General features: G+C 34.5%; 1 protein-coding gene, 1 non-coding gene and 1 pseudogene across 4 annotated transcripts; 2 read left to right on the forward strand and 1 right to left on the reverse strand.

Moving 5' to 3' along the window:
• Positions 1–1,504: 1,504 nt before the first annotated feature.
• On the reverse strand, positions 1,505–8,760 carry LOC114176685 (ent-kaur-16-ene synthase, chloroplastic-like). 3 transcript variants are annotated; one of them, XM_028061910.1, is made up of 16 exons: positions 8,587–8,760; positions 8,285–8,474; positions 6,867–6,948; positions 6,261–6,313; positions 5,554–5,839; positions 5,302–5,482; positions 5,004–5,221; positions 4,797–4,917; positions 4,432–4,529; positions 4,118–4,341; positions 3,903–4,015; positions 3,704–3,802; positions 2,917–3,132; positions 2,672–2,813; positions 2,212–2,457; positions 1,505–2,129 (listed from the first exon to the last, which is right to left on the reverse strand). In XM_028061910.1, the coding sequence occupies exons 3-16, from the start codon at positions 6,916–6,918 to the stop codon at positions 1,821–1,823; spliced, it is 2,358 nt and encodes a 785-aa protein (XP_027917711.1). In that variant the 5' UTR covers positions 6,919–6,948; positions 8,285–8,474; positions 8,587–8,760; the 3' UTR covers positions 1,505–1,820. The 3 variants fall into 3 exon arrangements, with proteins under 3 accessions (XP_027917711.1, XP_027917639.1, XP_027917791.1); XM_028061838.1 differs by having other exon boundaries at positions 8,285–8,760; XM_028061990.1 differs by lacking the exons at positions 6,867–6,948; positions 8,587–8,760 and having other exon boundaries at positions 8,285–8,576.
• Positions 8,761–12,158: 3,398 nt separating this feature from the next.
• Positions 12,159–12,238, forward strand: LOC114165408. Its single transcript, XR_003599703.1, has one exon. It is a non-coding gene; the product is annotated as a small nucleolar RNA snoR116 (small nucleolar RNA).
• Positions 12,239–19,363: 7,125 nt separating this feature from the next.
• LOC114177184 lies at positions 19,364–22,575 on the forward strand (annotated as a pseudogene).
• The last annotated feature ends 2,817 nt before the right edge of the window (positions 22,576–25,392 follow it).

A 25,392-nucleotide genomic window follows, 5' to 3' on the forward strand; every position in this document is an offset into this window, starting at 1 on the left:
CAATTATCATCAAGTTTTTTCAAATAAGTCCTAATTTTGGTATTGTGTTCAAATAGGTCCTAATTTTCGTCAATTTTGTTCAATTGGATCATTTTTTGCTAACACCGTTTAAATCATTAACAACCATGAACAGTGACTGCGACGTGTCACTTCGTGGTTTTTTTGAATTTTTTTTGAATTTTTTTAAATGTACACGTGTCAACCCAATAGCGTGCCACGTATCACTTCGTGGTTTTTTTGAATTTTTTTGAATTTTCTTTTTGAAATTTTTTTTTAAATTTTTTTTTTAAATGTCCACGTGTCAGCCCAATAGTGTGTCACGTGTCAAAGTCAATGTTCTATATTCAATTTGGTCCCTATATTTGTTATTTTTGTTCAATTTAGTCCCAATTTTTGTTAACATTAACCAATTTGGTCCCTATAAAAAATGTGATCAAATTTAATTTTTATATCAAAGTTATAATGATGTGAATTTTAATATATTATATAAAAATATTTAATAAAAAATGTGAATTTTAATATAAAAATTGAATTTGGTTTCAATTTCGAGAGGGACCAAATTGGTTAATTTTAACAAAAATTGGGACTCAATTGAACAAAAATAACAAATATAGGGACCAAATTGAATATAGAACATTGACTTTACACGTGGCACGCTATTGGGTTGACACGTGGACATTTAAAAAAATTTAAAAAAAAATTCAAAAAAAATCACGAAGTGACACGTGGCACGCTATTGAGTTGACACGTGTACATTTAAAAAAAATTAAAAAAAATTTAAAAAAAAATTAAAAATTTAAAAAAACCACAAAATGACACGTGACAGTCACTGTTCATGGCCGTTAATGATTTAAACGGTGTTAACAAAAAAGACCCAATTGAACAAAATTGACGAAAATTGGAACCTATTTGAACACAAACCAAAATTAGAACTTATTTGAAAAAACTTGACGAAAATTATGATCAAAAAGGTATTTCAACCTATTTTTTAAATGTGGGACATGTTGGACAAATAAGTTTGTCGATTCTCACAAATCCATCTTCCATGACTCACAACTCAAGTCATATTCTGGTCTATCCACATAAATTTGTTTTTAATCTTGTATTCTTATACAAAACTCTGTCCAAATAATTTTTTTAATCTTGTATTATTGTACAGAACTGTTCATGTATTAAATATAACTATTTTTATTTAATCCTTCATTAATATAATATATTTATAGATATAAACCTAGTTTTTATTTCAAGATTTATTTTAATATTATTTTATAATATGTTTTGATGTCTACTTGTAGTATATAATACATTATGAATATAAATTTAAATTTCATTTTATGGTTTACTTTAATATTTTTCTATAATATGCTTCATTGTCTACATGTAACTAACTAATAAATAATTAATATTATGTTTTACTTATACTAAATCCTTATTTTTATAAGTTACTCAAATTAGGAATTAGAAATTGAAGAATTATAAAAACACATACAATAATTTTTCTTAATTTTTTTTTTCAAATTTATACTTTTCCGAACCACCCCAACTTTAATCACTATGCAGCTTCAAATCAAGGAGGTCAATACAAAGCAATCATAACATGATATTAAAGGGATTAAACCTAAAGACAAAAAGAATTGACCATCATAAACAAGATTAGAAGAAAGGAAAAACAAGGAAAACGAATCAGCAACAGTTGGGAAAGACTGGGGCTCTTTTTACTCAGCAGTTCTTGGTTGCATGTGTAGGTACTAAGTGGAATGGGGCATCACATTAGTAGAGCTTCAATGCTTTGACAGAACTAAGGTTCTACCGAAAATGTTCTAATAATTCATCAAAGAGATGACAGGATCATTAATCACTGCCTTTACACTAGAGTACATCTCATGTGAAGTAAATCCATCATCCTTCATGTAAAATAGATGTAAAACTTTTGTCATTTTCCAAAACAAATCCTTGCAATCTCTGGGAACTAAGCTTCCTTTTTCATGCAAAATTAACCTCAGCAGTTCTATTCTCTTTTCCTCAGCATCACCCTTCAGTTTTTCGATAGCATCTTCGGCAGTAGAAGCTCCATTGCCTTGAGTAATATGCAAAGACAGTACATTCAATTTCCCTTCCTCAGATTCTCTCTACAACAGAGATGAAAACATTAGTTGCCATAACTCATTAGTAAAAACATTAGTAAACAAGGAGCACATATGTATTATGTACCTTAAAACTGTGAATGTCATTAAAAAGACGACCACATGTACTCATGAGCTTATACAGATGATTCAATTCGTGAGTCTCAGCATCTTCATTTGAAAGCTTAGGTCCTACAAGATAGAGGGCAGGAAGTACAATTGGACCTAAGGCAAATGATATGTATGCATTTTCCATATAATCATCAATTGTTGGCACCGTCTTCGTTCGCTGCCACTCAGCTTCTTTATACATTGATTGAATCAGATCCAACCACTGTAAAAAGTAAACAAATTCAACCTATTGGTTAAGAAGTCATCTTTACTTGCAGAACTCCATGTAAATTTCATGTCATTTAAGTAACTTTTTCTTAGACAAGAGCCAAACTAATATTATTAACATAAAGAACAAGTCACTGTTAAGGTTTTTCAAGGACCATATTTCAAATGACTGCATAAAATGAAGGCACAAACAAGAAGAAATGTCTCACAATCTTGATAACATTGTTTTTCACATTACGTCCTTGTCGCTTGACTGATTTCTCTCCAATCTCACAAACTGTGCTGTGAATTGCGGAAAATATAATCTTAACTGTCTCAGAACAACAAGCAGTGTTGATATCTACATCCCACCTGCAGTTTAATTGTAATAATATCACTGTGTGTGCAGGAAATTTGTGATAGAAGTCATTTAGAAATCAAGTGATGGCCGTTTCAAATAATAATAGGAATATACTTCTCAACTAGTTGAATAAGGTCCACTAGTTCCTCTTCAGAACCTCCAACATCAAAGAAATCATCAACAACTGTTGTGAGCACCCCATTTTTTGCCCAGGATATGCGAGCATCAGAAAGTTCAGGTGTGAAAAGTGTAGCAGCACCAGAGAAGTAACAGTAGGCCAGTTTCTGCCTCGCAAATTTTAGTTGGTCTAGTCTGTACTCAACAACCCATCTGCATATGGTATTGTAGCACATTTAAATCAAACTTGAAAAAATGTGATATGACAGTTAAGGGATGTGATGTGTAGTATGGAAGTAAGGTGTGTGTTTCTTAAGTAGGTATGACAGTTTTCTGATTCACAAGGTTAATGTACTGAAGTTTTTCTGAAGGAGGAGACTCCTTGTTTGGGATCAGACGTGACTCAGTATTCGTTCTACAAATTCTGATTCAAATCATGAATTATTTCAATAAAATATTACAGTTTGTGTTCAAACATTTGAATTTAACAAAATGAATGTTCCTAAGTCGAAATGTGAGTGGATACTATCTTTATGATGCATATTTGAATAAAATTTCTTCACAATTAAGCATGAGTAGTAGCATCGACAAAAGAACCCAGATTCCTCAATGACAACAAGCCAGAAGAGAAACACTAATGAGGGAGGAAGATATACTTAAAACTCTCTGTGGTTAGCACTACCAAACCTTAAGCTATAGTGAATTGATTATGGTATTTATCTATGGATCTATGGCTAAATGCATATCTTTGAAAAATTGAGAGAAAAAGAAAAGAAAGACATGCCTGGAAAGCTGTTTCAACTCTTCAATGTGTATTGATTGACAGATATTGAAGTCTTCTACTGCTAGCTTTAGAATTTCTTGGCTTACAAGATTGCATGATCTGGATCATACTAACAATCAATAATTTGATCTCTAAAAATAGAAAGGAACAAAACAGAGATTGAGACAATTGAAACAAACTAGCAGAGAACCATCTATACCTATAGGATGATTTTGAAATTCTTGTTTCTTCTACATTGTAATACTCCATTGATCTCCTGTTTAACAATCGCTCCAAATTTGCATACAAAGGAAAATTAAGAACATCCTTGACCTAAAATACGAAAAAAACAAAAAAACTCACCATTAGAAAACATTATAAGATTGTATAAAACTAAGGAAGTAAAGTTTCTGAAAGACTAAAACAAGAAACTACCTCTTGGTCGACATAACTACGAAGCTTATCAGCATATAATCTGTAAGGGGAGGATTCCTGCTTCAGAAGCTGTTTCGTCCACAAACTCTGTCTCACCAAAATTGATTCATCAGGATGTATAATGGCTTGTGAAGCCCTATAAAGCTCTATCACAGCACTAACATCCTTCAAGTACCCTTTCAAGGACTCAGCAAATTTATCTTCAGAATATTGATAAAATGGATCTGCGACGACACAACATACAGATTAGTTTACTTGGTATTGATCCAAAAGGTAAAAACTTTGAACAGCGTGAATGTTACAAATCATCAAACCTGAAGATACATCATAGCCATTGAGACGCAAGATTCGAAATGCCATTGCACAGGTGGTGGGATCTAAGAATATATCTTCCGCTCCTTGCACCCAAAATCTGTTTATTTTTTCACAAATTATATATATATACAGAGGGATTCAAGGGATTTAAATGAGAAGTTATATGCTGAATATTTTGAATAGAATGGTATCTGAACGAATGCTTTGAGTGTTTTCAAACTTACTATCAAAGGATGTTGAATATCTTGAATAGAATGTTATCTCTATATTTTCATCACATCACATGCTTATAATTTTTTTCCCACCTCTCAAGTAACTGACATGATGTTAATAACGGATGCATGCGCACTAAATGGAGTATTACCTGTATGTATCATCCAATACACTACGAATTTCCTCTTTGAAATGATGATTAATACCCAACCTTTCAAGACTATCAATCATACAGAGTCGAGCATATATATCCAGAGGGTGAATTGTCGGAACTGATTTGACAAAAAAAAAAAAGAAATTACCCTATGAAAAATAGTAAATAGACTTAAATTAAGAGAAATACAATTTGGAAACACACCTGCATTTCCAAATTTTTCTAGTACAGATTGGAGGTAACCAAGACATTCAGCATTCTTAAGGCGCTGAAAAACAGCTGCTGTTGTAGCAGGTGAATTGAACAAAGATCCATTCTTTCTTTGATATTTCATGATTGTTTTCCAATCTTGTGAATCTTGCATTCCTTCTGAAACATATGCTTGATATTCTCTCCACCCTTCTGAATTTCTTTGTTTACCTCTGGACAATTACGCCAGAAAGAGGTCAGTTTGGGGAAGTTAAGCAAAAGGAAAAAACAAGATGTCTCTACTAAATTCTACCTTTGGAGTTCTATTTCTCTCTTTTGGATCATTGTATTCAAGATCGTAGCTTCAATTGGAAGATTAATGCCCAAATTTTGTGCATATTCTATCAAAGAAGGAAAATTGATACCAAATCCTATGGGAAGGTGCTGCTTCTCATCCTGGATTGAGGCAATGTTTGACTGAATAAAGTGAAGACCTGGAGGAATATCAGGAAACATGATTTATACAGCAGCAGAGAAAGAAAGGGTTAGGAGAAGAGTAAAGTACCCCTGTTAATTTGATCTTCTCCGACACCCCATTGCTTTAGAGCAAGGATGGATGCTAAGGTAGATAAGAGAGCATCATTCATCAGTAATGGATGGCGATCAGGAAGACCCCAAGAACCATCTAAGTGTTGATTAGCCAACAACCAATTTAAGCACTGAGGGAAAAGTGGGGTCTGATGAGAAGCTGGAGAGGTTATCATTGCCACCCAAGCTGTATCATATGAAGAAATCGAAAGTTCAACCTTGTTGAACAATTTCCTGATTCTGTCTTTTGACTCCCCAAGGCACTGCATGCAATAAAACATACATTTTATTCCCTCAAAGTCTCAAAAATCGTCTACTACTACAAGTGTGGTTACAATGTCAAGATTTTTGCTGTCTTTTCAACTGTATCATGACCACTATTGCAACTGCAATTTTATTTTTTGGCAATATTATTCATCACAATGAAATCTACAATTGCAGAACAAGTTATTCCAAAAGTAATTCTTCCATAGTCAATCCATGAGTAACTCCTTTACACTACACTTTTCATTTCTTTTAATCTAACAGATAAAGATAAGTTACTCAATAGAACTATTTGATTGAAAGAAATCAAAGGTGTGGATAAGGAGTGATTCTTTTGAAATTACTCTTAGATTAACCTTATGTGTCCTCTCTTTCTCTCTCTATCTGTAAATATACAACATAAGTACATGCATGTCATACCCAGGATGTATTCTCCATTTTCTCCTTCACATATGATGAAGTCACCAAAGAATCTGTTGAAAAGGAAATAAAAATTAGAGAGAGGAGATGCGCATAGTTCCGTATGCACATAAGACAGGAGCCATCCAACGTTGAAACAAATAAAAAAAAAAGAGAGGAGAAAAACATCAAGTCAAATATTTAATTTGCAACTCGTTATAAGCAGAAAGGAAACATATACAGTCAAATCCTTTAGGTTTTGTCATATCATTTCTCAATTTCCATTTGAGTATGTATACAGAAAACAAAGAAATTCACTTTTCTATCTATGCCTTTTCTTTAATTCAACAGCTTCATATAACTATTTTCCTCTTCATACTGAAGAAAACAAACAAAGAATCAACCAAGCAAGCAATAAACTTCCAAGTTCCAGCCAGCAATTTACAGACCCAAATCACATTTGAGAAAGTTTGCCACTACAATTCCAAAACTTGAGAAATATTTATTCAATTCAGCAGCTTCAATTCACCGAACTCACGAAATTAAACCACGAAAAAAGAAAACAAAATGGTTCCATCAAAAAAGAGAAAGTTTGCATGGCTCTATTGGAAGAAAAGAGAGAGGAACCTGAAGTTGAAGAACTGCAGCAGAGAGGATTGATGAGGCGTGAGAGAGACATGGCATACAGTGAGTGAAAGGAATGGTGTCGCTGTTCCAAACACCAAAGTGGGGGCATATAGTCAAAAAATCAAATACATGTCACTAAAAAATCAAATTCGACAAAATTCAGCAAGATCAACCTCCATACACATTATTAGTCACTCAAATAACCGAGTCACTCAAATCAGGGCTTGTACAACAACATAACACCTAGGGATGTCAAAACGGGCCAACCCGACCCGTTTTGACCCGGCCCGATTTTGGCCCGATTTATACGGGCCGGGCCGGGCTGGCCCTCAAGGGTGAAACGGGTTACACTTTTGAACCCGGCCCGCAAGCTGGCGGGCTGGCGGGCTGGCCCGCGGGCTTTTTTCCATATGTTACATTTTCAGTCCAAAATCAGATTTCAACAAAATTATTGCAACAAAAACAACCCTGCAGTATATAATATAACTGATCACAAAACAAACAACCCTACAATATATATAAATGACATTTTGCTCTCTGCAAGTCATCAAGACACTGTTGCAACATCAATAACAAGTCTGAATTAGAGTACTTTAGGCATGGAGCATTACCAAAGTGCAAACAGTTACATAAAAAAAAACAGAAGCATTAATTATGGATGAGAGGTTGTATAATTTGTTTGGCAACATGTGCTGCAGAAGCATCTAAACCCTCCAAATCAATAGGAGCATCTTCTGAAATCTCCCCATCATCAAACCCCGGTAGAGATGCCTCAAACAAATTAGAGTTCAGAACAGTTAAAAAGGAGGTGGCATTATAGTTCTACATCAAATATACTGCAGTGTATAAGCAAATTTCAGTTTAAGTTAATGCCAAACAACTCAATCCCAGCTTTGCAAACACGGCACATACAACTTTGCAACTTGGTACTTTCTATCATATAATTCAATCATTAATGAAGAACATATTTTTGTCTCAAGGATGATAGAACAATATGAAACAGTGGCAGTATTTATTTGATCACAGTGCAACGATGAAATACATGTTCTCCACATATCTCCAACATGATTACAGATAAACAGACAAACAAAGAAAACAACCACAACTATCAGCCTATCACACAGTCAGATAAAAAATAGTAACACTAGAAAAACAAGAAAAAAAGAAATGAACATCACCACCACACCAAAACGGCAGCAACTACGAAATTGAAATTGGGGGAAAATTTAACCAACAACAGCACAACAATTATGATTCACAGAATGGGTCCAATCCAAACAAGGACAAATCGCAGCAACAACAACCACACATACACCATAACTTCCAATTACAGGAAACCAATTTTAGGGTTACGAAAATCATAAATTTAGGTTACAAATTGAAAGAAAATGGAACCAGAACGCAAATTACAAACAAACCTGTGTTCGTGGTGGTCGTGGCTGTCGAAATCGTTCGTCAATCGCAGTCCGATGGTGGCGCTGCTGCCCCTGCCAGCGACGTGGTGGATGTCACGGTGGAGGAGAAAGGAGACGCCGTGAATGGCCTGCACTCTGCCTTCGTGTTTCTTGGCCAGCGACGTGGGTGGAGGAGAAACGAGGGTGCTCTCTTCTGGTTTCCCAAAACGCGGGTGGTGGAGGAGGAGGAGAAGAGAGTGTGAGAGGAATGAAGGAATAAGTCTGGCAGTGGCAACGATAATAATGGAGAAAGAAAACCCTAATACCTTTTAAGCCTTGTCTGGGTTTTGGAATTTGGATGAAAGTGACAACGATAATAATGGAGTTTGCCGCCACTACTTGTCTCGGTGAAACTAGGTTTTTGTTAACAATGAAATTGGGTTTGATTGGGCTTGCCCAAACACAATGCGTCCACTTCAGAATTCGCACATGGTTTGTGCTTCTTGTACCCCATCATTGTCAAGTGCACACCATATTAATATCAAAAAGGCTAAAATATCCTTTCTTAGTGCACAACACTCCTGTTGCCTCCGCCGCAGTGAAAAGAAGAAGACAGAGAGATCTCTGCAGAGAAAGAAGAGAAAAACATAATACTATGCAAAAATAAATAAATAAATAAAAGAACTTATTCTAGATCTTTTTTTTGAAAACGAATTTTTTAAAATCTTAAAAATTAAACACTCCACCCACATCCTACTGCTACACTGCACGTGTTTTTTTTTATTCATTAACTTATACGGCCCGCGGGCTGGCCCGTTTTGGCCCGTGGGCTGGCCCGACGGGCCAGCGGGCTTGACGGGCCGGGCTGTCATGGGTTGGCGGGCTGAAATTCTTGGCCTGGCCCATGCTTTTTCAGGCGGGCTGGCGGGCCGGCCCGTCGGGCCTGGCCCATTTTGCCATCCCTAATAACACCATCAATAGACATATGAATATGGAATTCCTTAAAAAGATAGTAAATAATTCATCAAAACAGCAAGGGTGGTGAATAACAGAAAATCAAAACAGCAAGGGTGGTGAATAATTCATCAAAACAGCAACACAATTACACCATTATACAACAGTCCAGTCCAACACATGGTTACCTGAATATTGCTCCAATCCAAATAAGCGGCAGCAGCTACGCAAATTGAAACTGGGGAAGATTTAACGATGAACATCCATTAACGGCAGCAGCAACAACAATTACGATTCATGATTCACAGAATGGGTCGTGGTGGTCGGAAATTACAAAATCAGAAATTTAGGATTATCAAAATTGGGAATTTAGGTTACAAATCGGGTGAAATGGAACCATAACTCAAATTTGGAACATACTTGTCTTCGCGGTGGTCGTGGCGGTCGGAATCGTCTGCCAATCGCAGTCCGACGGTGGCTCCGCTGTTTTCGCGGTGGTCGTGGACGCTGTTTTCTCCAAATAGCGAACGCCGTGGTGGATGTCAAGGTGGAGGAGAAGAGAAGCGGGTATGGTTAGCGATGACGACGTGGTGGCCTGTGTGTTTTGCGGTGGCCAGCGGCGACGTAGCCAGGGCAGACAATGGAAATCGGAGAGAGAGAGTGCGCGGAGGGAGAGATTGGGTGGGTGGGTGGGGAGCGCAAACAGAGAGACAGTGAGTGAGGGGTGGCCTGTGTGTTTGGCGGTGGCCAGCGGCGACGTAGCGAGCGCAGGAAATCGGAGAGAGAGAGTGCGCGGAGGGAGAGATTGGGTGGGTGGGTGGGGAGCGCAAACAGAGAGACAGTGAGTGAGGGTGAGGGAGAGGGATGCTGAAATATGCACGTGGGTGGGATATTTTTAATTAACTGGTACGGGCCGCGGGCTGGCCCGTTTTGGCCCACGGGTTGGCCCGACGGGCCAGCGGGCTTGACGGGCCGGGCTGTATGGGGTTGGCGGATTGAATTTCTTGACCCGACCCATGTTTTTTTTGTCGGGCTGGTGGGCCGACCCGTCGGGCCCAGCCCATTTTGACACCCCTACATATATATATATATATATATATATATATATATATATATATATATATATATATATATATATATATATATAACTCTTGGAACAAAGCGAAGTGCATGTGTTGGGTTGTGTGCTGTTGTTTTCTCTTATATAATTAACTACTAATTAATTATAGAGGATAGAAGGTGTTTAAGATACACTTAGTCAAACATTTTCTAAACTCATTTACTCTTACGGATTTCATTAATAATAGATTTAATTACATCTTTTATCATTCAACTTGTTTTGTTTCTACAACTTCCCACAACACTGATAACTGTGTAAAATAATATTGGGCACATTTTCACAAACAGTGCAGAAAAAGGAAAACATTGGTGAACAAGAGGACAAAGATCATTTACTAATGTTGATAAAGAAAAATAAAAATCAAATTGATGCCACTAGTTGATGACATGCATTGGTGCAGTAATAAACCACGCTTTTCAAGATAGTTTCTAGGAGCATTGGTATGTTCAATTTATATTCTTCTTTACCCTTCCCCTATATTTAAATAAATTAATATTTTATTATAATATAATATTTTATTAGAAATAATTGATGTAAGATGTATCTTATTTGTAGAAGTGTCAAAAAAAACTTTTTCCATTTCTTGAAATGAATCTTTGTTCGAAATATAATAGTTGGGGACACTTAAAACATTTTAGTTCAGTATAACTCAATTAAATCCAAATATAACTGATACTTTATCTCTAGATGTTAGATGTGCTTAAAAAAGTTACTTCTAAGCCAAACTACTTCAGAAGTAAACAGAATTAGTATATAAAATTAGTTATAATTCAATTAATGATTTTTTTCAAAATCAAAGTTATCACTTAAATGATAATTTTAAAATTTTAGAATGGTCACGTAATTGAAAAATTTGTTTATTTTGATGACTAACACTTACGTGATATTAATTGTCTAAAAATTTAAATATATTTCTTTGATAAATAACTTTTGTTAATATAATCTTGTATAAATATATATATATATATATATATATATATATATATATATATATTCTTTTATATATAGTTAACCTATATCAAATAGATTTTGAAAATATATAATTATTCAACAGCTTGCACCTTCACAATTTCATTGTGCACCCAAATACATCTTAAAATTCTAATTTGATCCTCTTTTGCATTTTGAGATTTATAATGAACAATTCAAAAGCATTCCCCAATGTATAATTTAAAATACAAAAAATATATTTTAGAATTATATCATTGTAATATATATTTTATATTCCAGATTCTACCGAATACAAAATAAAAAATACATTCTGGATTGTACAATATAAAATATATATATTTTTATTTTTCACATGCCTATTGGTGCATAATAAATCCATGGAGGTGTAGGAAGAAATGTCGTTCAACACAATAGTCAAGTCTATTATTGTAAATTCTCAAAAAAGAAAAAAAACTACCTATAATGATAAAAAATCTTGATATATATATATATATATATATATGTATATATATATATATATATATATATAATTTTCATTCTATTTTTTAAATATTTAATAAATATGTTGATTTAGTCCTAATGTTTAGATTTTTATTTTTGAACGAATAAGTTGGTGAAGTGCAGCAAGTAATTACGTAGGGAGGCCGCAAAGAAGTGGGCCTATTATGTCATGGGCTATGCGGCCTAAAATATCGGAAGGACCCATCACACTAGAAATTAGGGTTTCGTCGTTATTCTCTGTTCCACACCCTCGCTACCTATTTAATCTCCCATTATCTTTCACTCTACGAGAGTTCAGGTCACAAGGTATTCCGAAATCCTTGCACTTTTCTCTTTCAAAGTTTTAATTGTTCGTTGATTTTATCAGTTCTGAGGCAGTGATGACTAAATTATTACCATCAAACTATGAAAGCTTATGGAGCTTGTTGATGCCATCTATTTTATCTGAGCCTTTTCTTCTTTAAATTTTGTTTTCATATTTGATTTTCGTTGCGTTGTTTACTGGTTTTGGTTTGAATTTTCGAAGGAAATCGAAGCAAGGCAACAAATTAGAGTCTCTGATTCGCCTATTCCATGGCCATGTCTCTCTCACGCCTCATCAATCCTCTCTGCTGCAGTTCTTCAACTTCAGGTTCCTCTCTCTTTTCTTCCAATAGAGCCATGCAAACTTTCTCTTTTTTGATGGAACCATTTTGTTTTCTTTTTTCGTGGTTTAATTTCGTGAGTTCGGTGAATTGAAGCTGCTGCATTGAATAAATATTTCTCAAGTTTTGGAATTGTAGTGGCAAACTTTCTCAAATGTGATTTGGGTCTGTAAATTGCTGGCTGGAACTGGAAAGTTTATTGCTTGCTTGGTTGATTCTTTGTTTGTTTTCTTCAATATGAAGAGGAAAATAGTTATATGAAGCTGTTGAATTAAAGAAAAGGCATAGATAGAAAAGTGAATTTCTTTGTTTTCTGTATACATACTCAAATGGAAATTGGGAAATGATATGAGAAAACCTAAAGGATTTGACTTTATATGTTTCCTTTCTGCTTATAACGAGTTGCAAATTAAATATTTGACTTGATGTTTTTCTCCTCTCTTTTTTTTATTTGTTTCAACGTTGGATGGCTCCTGTCTTATGTGCATACGGAACTATGCGCATCTCCTCTCTCTAATTTTTATTTCCTTTTCAACAGATTCTTTGGTGACTTCATCATATGTGAAGGAGAAAATGGAGAATACATCCTGGGTATGATATGCATGTACTTATGTTATATATTTACAGATAGAGAGAGAAAGAGAGGACACATAAGGTTAATCTAAGAGTAATTTCAAAAGAATCACTCCTTATCCTCACCTTTGATTTCTTTCAATCAAATAGTTCTATTGAGTAACTTATCTTTATCTGTTAGATTAAAAGAAATGAAAAGTGTAGTGTAAAGGAGTTACTCATGGATTGACTATGGAAGAATTACTTTTGGAATAACTTGTTCTGCAATTTTAGATTTCATTGTGATGAATAATATTGCCAAAAAATAAAATTGCAGTTGCAATAGTGGTCATGATACAGTTGAAAAGACAGCAAAAATCTTGACATTGTAACCACACTTGAAGTCTACATTGATGAAGGAAAGGAGATTTGATGATATCCATGGTGATCAAGGCTGGAATGTGTGCTCTCCATGTACTTACATCATTAAGAAAGTGTGCTTGTAGTTTGTAATTCATGTTGTAGACCTTAAAGCATTAATTAGATGTAGATTGGTCTTTTGTGTGGTTTTAATCTGTTGAATGGTTTTTCAACAGGTTAAAATGTCTCTTTTAATCTGTTGAATGGCTTTTTAACAGGTTAAAAGGTTGGTTGCAGTAGTCTTAAACTACAACAAATTCAATCAGTTGATTTAGTTTTTAATGGACTGATTTCACTTAAGTCAAGTGAAATCAACCGATTGATTTGAAAATCAACCTGTTGAATTTCGTAACAGTTTGACTATAAAAGTTGTGATTTTCGAAAGAGAGGTCTGTTGATCATTTTAGAGCACGATTTGGTTCTGGAAACTTGTGGAAACTCTCTCCTTCGTGATCATAGGTGTTGCAGCTGTTGAAGATTGATCTTGGATCAATTCTTGAAGCTTTTGCCATGGTTTGAAGCTTGGAGAAAGTGGTTTGTGGTAGGCAAGGCTATGCTACCACTGAGGTTTGATCTTTCTCAAGCTTTGTGTGTGTGCCTGGTGGTTTTCCAGGTCTGCAAGAGGGTTCTTGCTGTGCTGGTGTGATTCTTGTGTGATTCAAGAGTCTTTTGTGGTGATTTTGCATATTTTGGAAGTGTAAGGGTGGATTCTTTGTAAAAATTTTAAAATAGTGCAAAGTCAAGCTCAGGTTGCCTTGACAAACTGGATGTAGCTCAGGTTTGAGTGAACCAGTGTAAAAATTTGTGGTGTCCTCTCTTCTCTAACCTTTCTCTCTTGCATTTTCATTTTAAAGTTTCAAGAACTTGTGCTTTAATCATCTTTTTCATGTTCTTGCATGTTTTCATAGCATCTGAAGCATTGAGCATGTTTGTATAATCATTTGGAACTGATCTTGATCATTCTTGAGCATTTTGTTTCTGGTTTAAAATTCAAATTCACATTTATGCATTTTTCCTAGTATTTCAGTCGACTATTTTTCAGTTTCAATCGATTGATTATACCATAACAGAATCTGTTTAGTAAAATCAATCTGTTAACTCTGTTTTTGATCGATTGAAAATGTATAGTTCAGTACTGTTTGCATCCTAACTTGGTGATCTATTTGATTCAATTAAATGAGGTTTTTAGCTTGTAAAAATAGCCTAAAGTATTAACTAGCCAATTCAACCCCCCCCCTTCTTGGCTTTTCAACCATTTCAAAACTAACAATATGAAAAAACAAAGTTGCCCTCCTGCTTTCCAGGCCGATGGTAAACCCTACCTTTAGGGGTGCAGGAGACGACTTCGAGCCCAACAAGGCAAAGAGGGAAGGTGGCCAAAAAAGCTGCCATTTTAGCCTTTGCCAAGTACTCAGATTCATACTTGAGGGCATCGTCAGCCACCCACGAGTATAGGGTATCAAAGCCCTTCGCAAGGCGTCCGACTACGGTAGTCTTACCCTTTTAAGCACAAGTCACCACCTTCTTCCTCGAAGGAAGAGGTATGAACACGATCCCCAATGAGGCCATTAGAGAAAGAATGACAGAAGGGATTGTGGTGAGGAATCCCACTTGTTAGAAGAAGAAGAGGTCTCAACAGAAGAGTCCTCAACAGAAGAGTCCTCACCTATATGGGTAATCTCCATGTCTAGTAGGGACCTATGCACATCACTTCCAGAAGATGAATCAGATGACACATGCCTAGGGAAAAGAGAAGAACGGAACGAAGACGCAAAAGCGAGGGAGCGAAAGACGCAGGTGAGGAGACAAAGGCGAAAGTCAGAAGACGTGAGAAAGGCATGAAAAGAAACTTGGAAAAGTGAATAAGATGACAGAGCACTCAATATTTAGATGACTCGAATTGCCAAAATGCTTCATTGGGGACGTTTCGCTCCAACAGCTTCCAATGTTCCTCAGTCACGTATCCCCCAATACGATTGCGCCATGTCACCTTCGCTAGAAAATGTTGTAGTTTCGCCAAAAGGGGTCAACCTTGAGCCCAATTTAACATTCTCTCGTAGGGAAGGGCTAACCTCAAGCCCAGACCAGACCAACCCGATGCAATCACCAACAGCTCAGCCTAAGAAAACCAGCTTACTAAGACAACCAGATTGTTTGTCAGACAACCTAGTATAAGGAGGTTGACCCACCAACAAAGCTTGAGGTCGACGATGAGACCTGATGTGATCACGATCAACACCACATCATTGCATATCAAACTTTCGAGTTAGGGGGCTTATGTGCATGTATGACCCAATTATCCATAATGGGCCTAATGGATATGAGTCAAAAAAGGGGTCCATTAAACATGATTGAATATTTGTTATGATCTCCCCTCGTTAAAAGGGATCACACATTAACGAACAATATCTTGAAAATTTGGATATGCCTTAATGACATGTAAATGAATATTATTATGACCCAACCATCTTAATTACAAAATCAACAAGTAAACCCTATATATGTTAGCATTACTCTGTCACTCAAGATCATCTTCGAACACATTGCATCACTTGCATACAATAACACCCGTAACTCTTACTGATTTGAGCATTAGAGAGTTTTCTACAAGTCGATTCCCCCTCCCTAGAGCAACCACGCGGAACACACGAGGGTCTAGGACTTTCTTCCTGCTAAAGTGTCCACGTAAAGTTTGACCATGAAATAATGAAGATGATAATAATGATTATAAAAATTTTCAAATACATATTCATACCCAAGTTGAGTGACATCATTGAAAATCTACAAATCAAAATAGAAAACAAACTTATAACACTAACACTTACAAATATATATTTGTTTACCTTTCCTAAGTGTGAGGATGAGACAAAAATTTCGTACCTATTGAATTTGGATAAGAGGATGAGAATGATATTTTTTTTCAAAAGAATAAGTATGGATAACGAAATTTGTCCTACCCTATTGCCATCCTCTTCAATAGTATCATTTATTTTCTCAATTTTTATTAAAATTTTATTTGTTTTTATTTCTCAAATTGTATTGAATTAACATCATTAATTTAACTAATTAACCATAATATATAAAATATAGTGTATGTACTTATAAAATAAATACAAAATTCCTAAACAAAATTAAAAACTACAATCTTATTTTAGATTTTTTGAATAAACAAAACAACATATTTTTAAATATAAAAGTGAAAAAGTTGTAAAATAGAAAAAATAAAAAATGTGCTTCTAAGAATTATTTTAAAAAAAATACAAATAAAGATATACTTTGAAACACGGTTTCATTATCAAGGGAAAAAACATGTGTACAAGCATGATTAAAAAAATCTTACTTGAAACTTTGAAAAAAAAACATCTTACTGTTTGAAAACATAACTTATTTTTAAATTTAAATTAGTAAATTTTTAAAATAAAGTTAAATATATTTTTTATCCTTCAACTTTTAATAAAAATTGAATTTAGTCCTTCTTGAAAATGTTGAACTCAATGGCAGATCTTGACCAAAAGTGTTGAAGGTACCAAAGTAATATAATTTTGAGATCATAGTATAATGCTTCAAAATATGTGAAGAAGTATAATCTATTTTGTTTTCATCAATAATTTCCTTTTCATCACTTTAAACAATGAATTCATTCTTTTATTCTTTATAAATATATCTTTTTTTGTAAATAATATTAAAAAATAATTTATCATAATCTAATAAAAAAATTGAGACACATAATTATTAAAAGAAAAATATGGTATAGTCAAGTCATAATTAAAAATCAGTTATGAAAAAACACATAATACATTATTATTATTTTTTCTATATTCATAAAAAATAATGAATATACAAAAAACTCATGAGATAAAAAAAATGTTTTCATTATCAAGTGAGACAAGAGACGGGAAAGGAAGAGGATAAATGAGAAATATAATCAGTTTGTGTCTAACTTTTTTTTCTTTAAAAACAAAAAGAAAACATATGAGAGTGAGAGATTATTACAATTTGTGAAAAACTAAAAAGATAATGAAAAGGAAAATAAAGATTATGTTAATAAATATTTGGTTTAATTACTCTTTTAATTCATGTTTTCATTTAAAGATGTTAAGTAGATCCTATAGTCTTGATTAGTCTCAATTTGATCCATCCCGATTTTTTAAAAACTGATGCAATTTGCTCTTTAACGATCAATTCCGTTCAATTTCTTGAAACAGATCAATGATTTTTTCATTAAAATTTAAACTCTTAATATGAATGATTTGCTTTGTTAGTGTAATTAGCATAATCTTAGTGCCAATTTTTAAACAAAAATAGGGACCAAAAGAAAAATTAAACCTAAATATTTTCATTCTTTATTATATTTAATTTTATATTTTATTATCTATTAACATTAAATGTTGTGCTTATATAAAACAAATAAAAAGATACACAATTTAATTTTCATCAATTCTTAATATATACTACCTACAATTTAAAAATTTTAATAAATTTCAAATATATTTTTATATTACACACATATACATACACACACACACACACACACATATATATATATATATATATATATATATATAATTAAAAAAAATCAAATTTTGGAGGAGCCATGGTCCCTCCCTACCCTTAAAGACATTCGTCCATGTTTAAACAAATTTAGTCCCTTATTTTTAGAAATGTGTGAATTTAATCTTTTAAATCGATTTTTTTTAAGTTTATTTGACATTACAAATACATTTCTCAACTAACATTGCAGCGAATATGTGTTAAACGTTGCAAACAAACTAAATACTATAATGAAATGTGTTTGAAACGTCAAATAAACTTAATAAAATTTTGTTAAAATAACTAAATTCATCCATCTACAAAATTGAGAGACTAGATTGGTTCAAGATTTTTAAGAAAACTAATTTCAATTTTCACTGAAATTTAAATACCGAAAACATATTTAACAGCTTAAAATGTGATGATAAGATGCGCCACTTATAAAAGAACCTTAATTGCGCAATAATCGTGGAGATCTTCAACGTTAACTAATTAACACTACTTTTTATAGAATTTTCAATAGAAAATTTTCTTACTTAGCATGTGAGTAGGCAAATTTCACAATTAAAACATGAAGGAATCTGTTCTGAGTATTGAAAGTGATGTCTTTTGATGACTTCTATATAAGAGAAAGCTATGATATCCATAAATTGCTTTAACTTATAAAAATGTATTTACTTTTTTTTTTTTTTTACATTTTTCTCTCGTGAAAGTTTTTCTAGAAATTTCCTTGGACTCAAACAACTAGTCTCTTTTTTTAACTAAAAAAGTTTTCATATTTCAACATCAATTTTGCATCTTCTTTCAGCTACCTATTTTCTTAGTTGAAGAATTAAAAGTAGTTCTAATAAACAATAAAATCATCGCTCACACTGACCCAGATGCAAACTGCTTTTTCTATTTGTTTTTCTTATCCAACCTTACTAAACCAATCATTTTCGAATCCAAATTATACTTGTGATGCATAATTTATTTATGCTATTATTCAGGTAAAGCCTGGGAACTTTCGTTGATAGTCCTATAAGAAACATTATTTAATAATTAAACAACTAATGAATAGTATTTCTTTGCTTTTGTTCAACATTTCTTACAAAAATAAATAAATTTTTCAGCGACTAAGTAATTGAAATAAAAATATGAATATATTTACGTTAATTCAAAATTAGTTCAATCTAAAATGTTTCATTTTAATTAATAATATATATTCTTATCTTTTTAAGTTCATCTAACTTTCTAAACTGAAAAGCTATACTTTTTTTTTTATCTTTCTTCAAATTTTATTATTCAAATGACATTTTAAGTCATGGTAGTTTTCGATCTTATCACTATTATTCTTATAGATTAAGTTATAGATTAAGTTAAAGTTGTCTCCTTTTTGTTAAAATGTTCAATGGAGTGTTTTAATTTAACAAGTTTATGTAACGTGGCTTATTCAGCTTCTACTCATAAAAAAGTAACCCACCTACTTGGAAGCTTGCCTACACTCCACAAACAGAGGGTCCCCCACAAGCTCTGTTCTTTTCCTCTTCCTGGATGACCCTGTAAACTACGAAAGGCCCTTAACCTTTCCTGTTTTGGACAACCACCATGACAGAGAGTGGCGGTGGAAACCGCCGCGGGGAACCGCTGCTGGAAATGCAGGAGAAAGAGCTTGCAAAAGCTCCATGGAGACTTAACGTGGAGGAGTTTCGTTTGCCAAACCAAACGCATGATCATCACCATCATCGTTTCTTCTCTTTTGGTGGACTTCTTCGCAAACCCAGTAAGATATCCTCTTTTTTCATTTTGTTCTGTTCAAACGCTTTATGTGGGTCTAAGAAGTGCCATTGTTGATGCCTTCAATGAGTCTTTTACTGGGTGCACAGTTTAATAAGGGAGTTATCGTAAGCCTTAAAAGTTGGCGTGTGGGATTTTAGGAAACCTGTGTTAGTGTGATTATGTTTTGTTTTTGGACCTTTTGTTGGGTCTAGTTTTGTTGTATCTTTGGGAGGTATGGTTGGTGTGTTGGTTTGTGCAAACCCAGTGTGCCTTTGTTTACTCTTTGATGCTAAAAGTGGTAATGCCTTTATTTCGTGTATTTGGCCTGTGTTGAAATCGGAGAATCCGGACTAACCTTGTACTTTGAAGTGTTTGATGGGTATTTGTTTTTCTCTTCGTGGTGATGCTTTGAGTTTTGAAAACTGAAGAAGTTGGAGAAGTGTTGTTATTGGTTTGTGTTATGTTTATCGTAGACCATGCTAGGAATCTTTGCATATAAGCAGAATTTTGTGTTGAATGCTGACCATTGGTGCTTGTATTTGATTGATTATGTGAATTTTCTTAATTTCTCTCTAATAGTCCCAATGCTATTTTGTGATTCAGGGAAGCAACGGAAAGTGGCAGAATATTACAAGCAGCAGGAGAGTCTACTTGAAGGATTTACTGAGATGGAGACTATGACTGAAACGGGTGGTTTCCCAGGAGCTCTCACCGAGGTTCATTGTTCTATGACCACGGATTAGAACTAACCAGTTTTGACAATAATCTCAGCCAAAGTTTATGACTTTACTTTCAACTTTATCATTTCAAACACGTGAAAAAAAAAATTGGTCAAATATAGTCTTAAAAATGAATTCTAAGTGTAACTTAATCTGATTTGTAAAATGAAATTTGCCCTTGATATAATTTGGTCATATTTCTAGTTTGTGTGAGATCTTCAACATGGGTTAGGCTTAAATCTACTTTCTAAGTTGGTATTGGAGTCTTAGACTACTGTGTTACTTATATTATCAGACCATCCATAAATATCAGATTTCATATTTAGATATCCAATCCTCGGTGTGGAGCATTGTGTTAGACATTTTACACTGAGACTAAATAAATATTTGATCAAGTTATAGTTACAAGTGAGTTTAAACCTTATCTTTTAAGATATAAAAATAGAACTCTACTAAATATACAAATGTTTATCAGGATGAAATGAAGCAACTACGAAGAGTGAGAGGATGGCTATGCACGTGTCAAATATATGTAACGTAGTGCTGTTTGCAGCAAAGGTTTATGCCTCAATTGCAAGCAGATCATTAGCAGTCATTGCCTCAACCATGGATTCTCTATTGGATCTCTTGTCAGGCTTCATATTATGGTTTACTGCACATGCCATGAAAAAGCCAAATCAATATCACTATCCAATTGGAAAGAAACGCATGCAACCAGTGGTAAGAAGTGATTTACACTGCTTTTTAGTGAATGCGATCTTTTAGATATAGTGCCATAATGCCCAGGTAGTGCAAATAGCAACAATTGTTTGTATAAGATAGTTGCAAAATAGTCATTGCATGATATGACTTCTGTGCAGGGTATCGTTGTTTTTGCATCAGTAATGGCAACCTTGGGATTACAGATTTTGATTGAATCTGCCCGGCAACTTATTTCCAAGGTAATTGGGATAAACTTTTGTTCTTGTTTGTTTCCATAATTATTATATCGACATAATTTAATTTCTTATATCGCACTTTCTTATTATAGTCTAAGCCTGACACGGATCCAACAAAACTCCACTGGATGATCGGGATTATGGTGGGTGTGACTATAGTGAAGTTCATTCTTACGGTCTACTGCCGAAGATTTAAAAATGAAATCGTTAGAGCGTATGCACAAGATCACTTTTTTGATGTCATTACTAATTTTGTTGGATTAGCTGCTGTTGTTTTAGCTGTTAAGTTCTACTGGTGGATTGATCCAACAGGAGCTATTATTGTGAGTTCATAACTACATCCTAATACTTCTCTTTAGTTTTCATGTTTTGTTTTCAGTTATTGGTACGTACGAACACGACTTTGCATTGCATTACACTTCTTTTTTAACGTCATTTTGTCTATGTAGAGGGACTAAATTCACATCATTTTGTTAAAGATAGATAATGTTAGATGATTGTTTGCTTGTTTCATCAAGCCCGTGAGGTTTTTTATGAGGAAAGATACGGAAAGGTACATTACCAATGAGTTGTAACACGAACTTACATAAGAGACTAGGACATCATTTTCGATAAAAAACCTTAAACGAGCTACTTCATTGAACTACTAATGATGATATCCTGAATGTGTAATGCAGATAGCATTGTATACCATTAATACATGGGCCAAGACTGTGATTGAAAATGTTGGTTCACTCATTGGAAGAACAGCACCACCTGATTTTCTGGCAAAGTTAACTTATCTCATATGGAATCACCATAAGCAGATCAAGCACATAGATACTGTTAAAGCATACACCTTAGGTGCAGATTACTTTGTGGAGGTCGACATTGTGTTGCCAGAAGACATGGTTCTCCACGAAGCACACAACATTGGTGAGACACTCCAAGAGAAGCTAGAGCAACTTCCCGAAGTTGAAAGGGCTTTTGTGCACATAGATTTTGAGTTCACTCACAAGCCAGAGCACAAGGCCACGGTGTGATATGCTGGCATAGCTTAGTTTTGCTAATTCTTCTCTTGTTTATTTTATGTAAGGCTAATAACGTAATGTTTCTTTCTGATGTTTGTAGTTTCTGATTCTTCTGAATGATATTTCCTATGTGGTTGATTTAGTGTAATGTGGGTTTAGTCCTACACTTAGTTGTCAAATTGCATTGTTTTGTTATGTCATGGGACAATGATTGCATACCTAACGTTGCTTTCTTCTTAGTTATTTTAAGTCAAAAATGGCATAAGATATTTGGATAATGATATTTCAACAAAAGTATGTGATAAGTTTTTGACAAAGGTGATGTGACGGTGGTTTTTTTAAATTTTTATTACGAAAAGGTTAGTTCACACGTACGGCAGAAAGAGAAAGGAAACTAAAATTAAATGTAAGTTAGAGAGAGAAAGTGAAGAAGATAAAAAGGGGGAAAGTGAGGCTGGGGGTTGCGAAGTGAGAAATCGGGAGAGAGAGGGAAGAAGTAAGGTCGTCGGAGTTTCTAGTTCAGTGAAAGCGAGATTCCGGCAAGCATTTCGCCATCGTTAGTGGAGGATCAGTGAAAGCGAGAAAGATAGAGAGAAAGAGGGATAAAGTGAGAACGAGAATGAGAGAGTGAGAGGAGTTAAGCATTGCAGATTAGTGGTGGATAATTGCAGTTATTGTCGCCGTTTGGGTGGGTTACTGGAGACAGGTCGTAGAAGAAGTCGTCGACGACAAGGAATTCGTCTTCCCGAGCGTACAATCGAACCTTTGCCGGAGCCCATTTAATTTATTTAACCTAGAGGTAATGTATTTCGTTCGTATTACGTAGAGGATGTGTTTGTAAAGTTGATCTCATTGGCTGTGGATGTGGTTGTTGGTGATTTTTGTTCTTTTGAGAGATATGGTTGGTGAATGAGCATTTTATGTCTGTGTTTGGTTGTCCGCTTCTAGCACTGACCATCATGTTATTGAATAACGAAGTCCAATCCAACAATTGTAACTGCATTACCTGAAGTATGTGGTCTTTGTTTCTGCACAATATTGTATAAACAAGTAACGCCGATGTGGGCAGTAACGCATGTGTATGTGGGGAGTTCAAGCACAGTTTTTTCATAACAGCTGCAGAAGATACCAAAAAACTTAACTTAAATTTACAAATCAGACAAGTATTCCTTTTCATGACCCAAGCCTGATCCAATTCCAATTCAATTATTTAAGTAGGAGTGTAGCCTCACAGTATCCCAAATAAAAACCTGTTACAAAAGACGGGAGTTAGTCGCACCTATGTGGGGACTACACTTAAACTTTTGCAATACTGCTTCCGCATTGAATAAAAACTATTCTTAAGTCACTTTTTTCGAGCATTGACCATCATGTTACTCAATCACGAAGTGCAGTTGACCAATTAAAATTGAATGAAAGGAATTATGTGGTTTTTATATGTACACACAGTATAAACAGCTCACGCCGATGTGGGGAGTAAGGACGTTGTATGTGGGGAGTTGGAGCAAAGTTTTTTTAATAAAGCTGCAGGACAAGCCAAAAAACTTAATTAAAAGTGCTAAATACGTTATTCCTATTTCATTCCTTAATAAAAAAAATTACTTTGCATGACCCAAGCGTGATCCAATTCCAATTCAATTAATTTAGTGTGAGTGTAGCCTCACAGGACCCCAAGTAACAACCTGTTACAAAAGCGGGGAGTAAGTCGCAACTATGTGGGGAGTACACTTGAACTTTTCCAACACATTTGCCACATTGTATAAAACTTTGTTTAACTCTCGTTTTTGGAGCATTGACCATCATGTAACTCAATAACGAAGCCCAATGGACCAATTAAAATTGAATTAACTGAAGTATGTGGATTTTATATGTGCATTGAATTGTATAAACAGCTGACTCCGATGTGGGGAGTAAGGACGCTGTATGTGGGGAGTTGAACCAAAGTTTTTTGAACAAAGCTGCAGGACCACGCAATAAACATAATTTAAATGTGTGAAATCCGTTATTCCTATTTCATTCCTTAAGAAAAAAGTTACTAAACATGACCCAAACGTGATCCAATTCCAATTGAATTAATTAAGTGGGAGTGTGGCCTCACAGGATCCCAAGTATAAACCTGATGCAAAAGCGGGGAGTCAGTCACAAGTATGTGGGGAGTACACTTCAACTTTCCAATACTGCATCCACATTGTATAAAACTTTGTTTAACTCTCGTTTTTGGAGCATTGACCCTCATGTAACTCAATGACGAAGTCCAATGGACCAATTAAAATTGAATTAACTGAAGTATGTGGATTTTATATGTGCACTGAACTGTATAAATAGCTGACTCTGATGTGGGGAGTAAGGACGATGTATGTGGGGAGTTGAACCAAAGTTTTGTGAACAAAGCTGCAGGACAAGCCAAAAAACTTAATTTAAATATGGTAAAAACATTATTCCTATTTCATTTCTTAACAAAAATATTCCTTTGCATAAGCCAATTCCAATTCAATTAATTTAGTGGGAGTGTAGTCTCACAGGACCCCAAGTAACAACCTGTTACAAAAGCGGGGAGTAAGTCGCAACTATATGGGAGTACACTTGAACTTTTGTAATGCTGCTTCCACATTGAATAAAAACTATTCTTAAATTGCCTTTATCGAGCATTGACCATCATGTAACTCAATCACGAAGTGCAGTTGACCAATTAAAATTGAATGAAAGGAATTATGTGGTTTTTATATGTACACACAACTGTATAAACAGCTCACGCCGATCTGGGGAGTAAGTACTCTGTATGTGGGGAGTTGAATCAAATTGTTTTGAACAAAGCTGCAGGACAAACCAATTAACTTAATTAAAATGTGGTAAATACATTATTCGTATTTCATTCCTTAAGAAAAATATTCGTTTGCATAACCCAATTCCAATTCAATTAATTAAGTGGGAGTGTAGCCTCACAAGACCCAAAGTAAAAACCTGTTACAAAAGCGGGGAGTTAGTCGCCCCTATGTGGGGAGTACACTCCAACTTTTTCAATACTGCTTCCACAT

Source organism: Vigna unguiculata, chromosome 1, assembly GCF_004118075.2.
Source record: "Vigna unguiculata cultivar IT97K-499-35 chromosome 1, ASM411807v1, whole genome shotgun sequence".
Taxonomy (NCBI): Eukaryota; Viridiplantae; Streptophyta; class Magnoliopsida; order Fabales; family Fabaceae; genus Vigna; species Vigna unguiculata.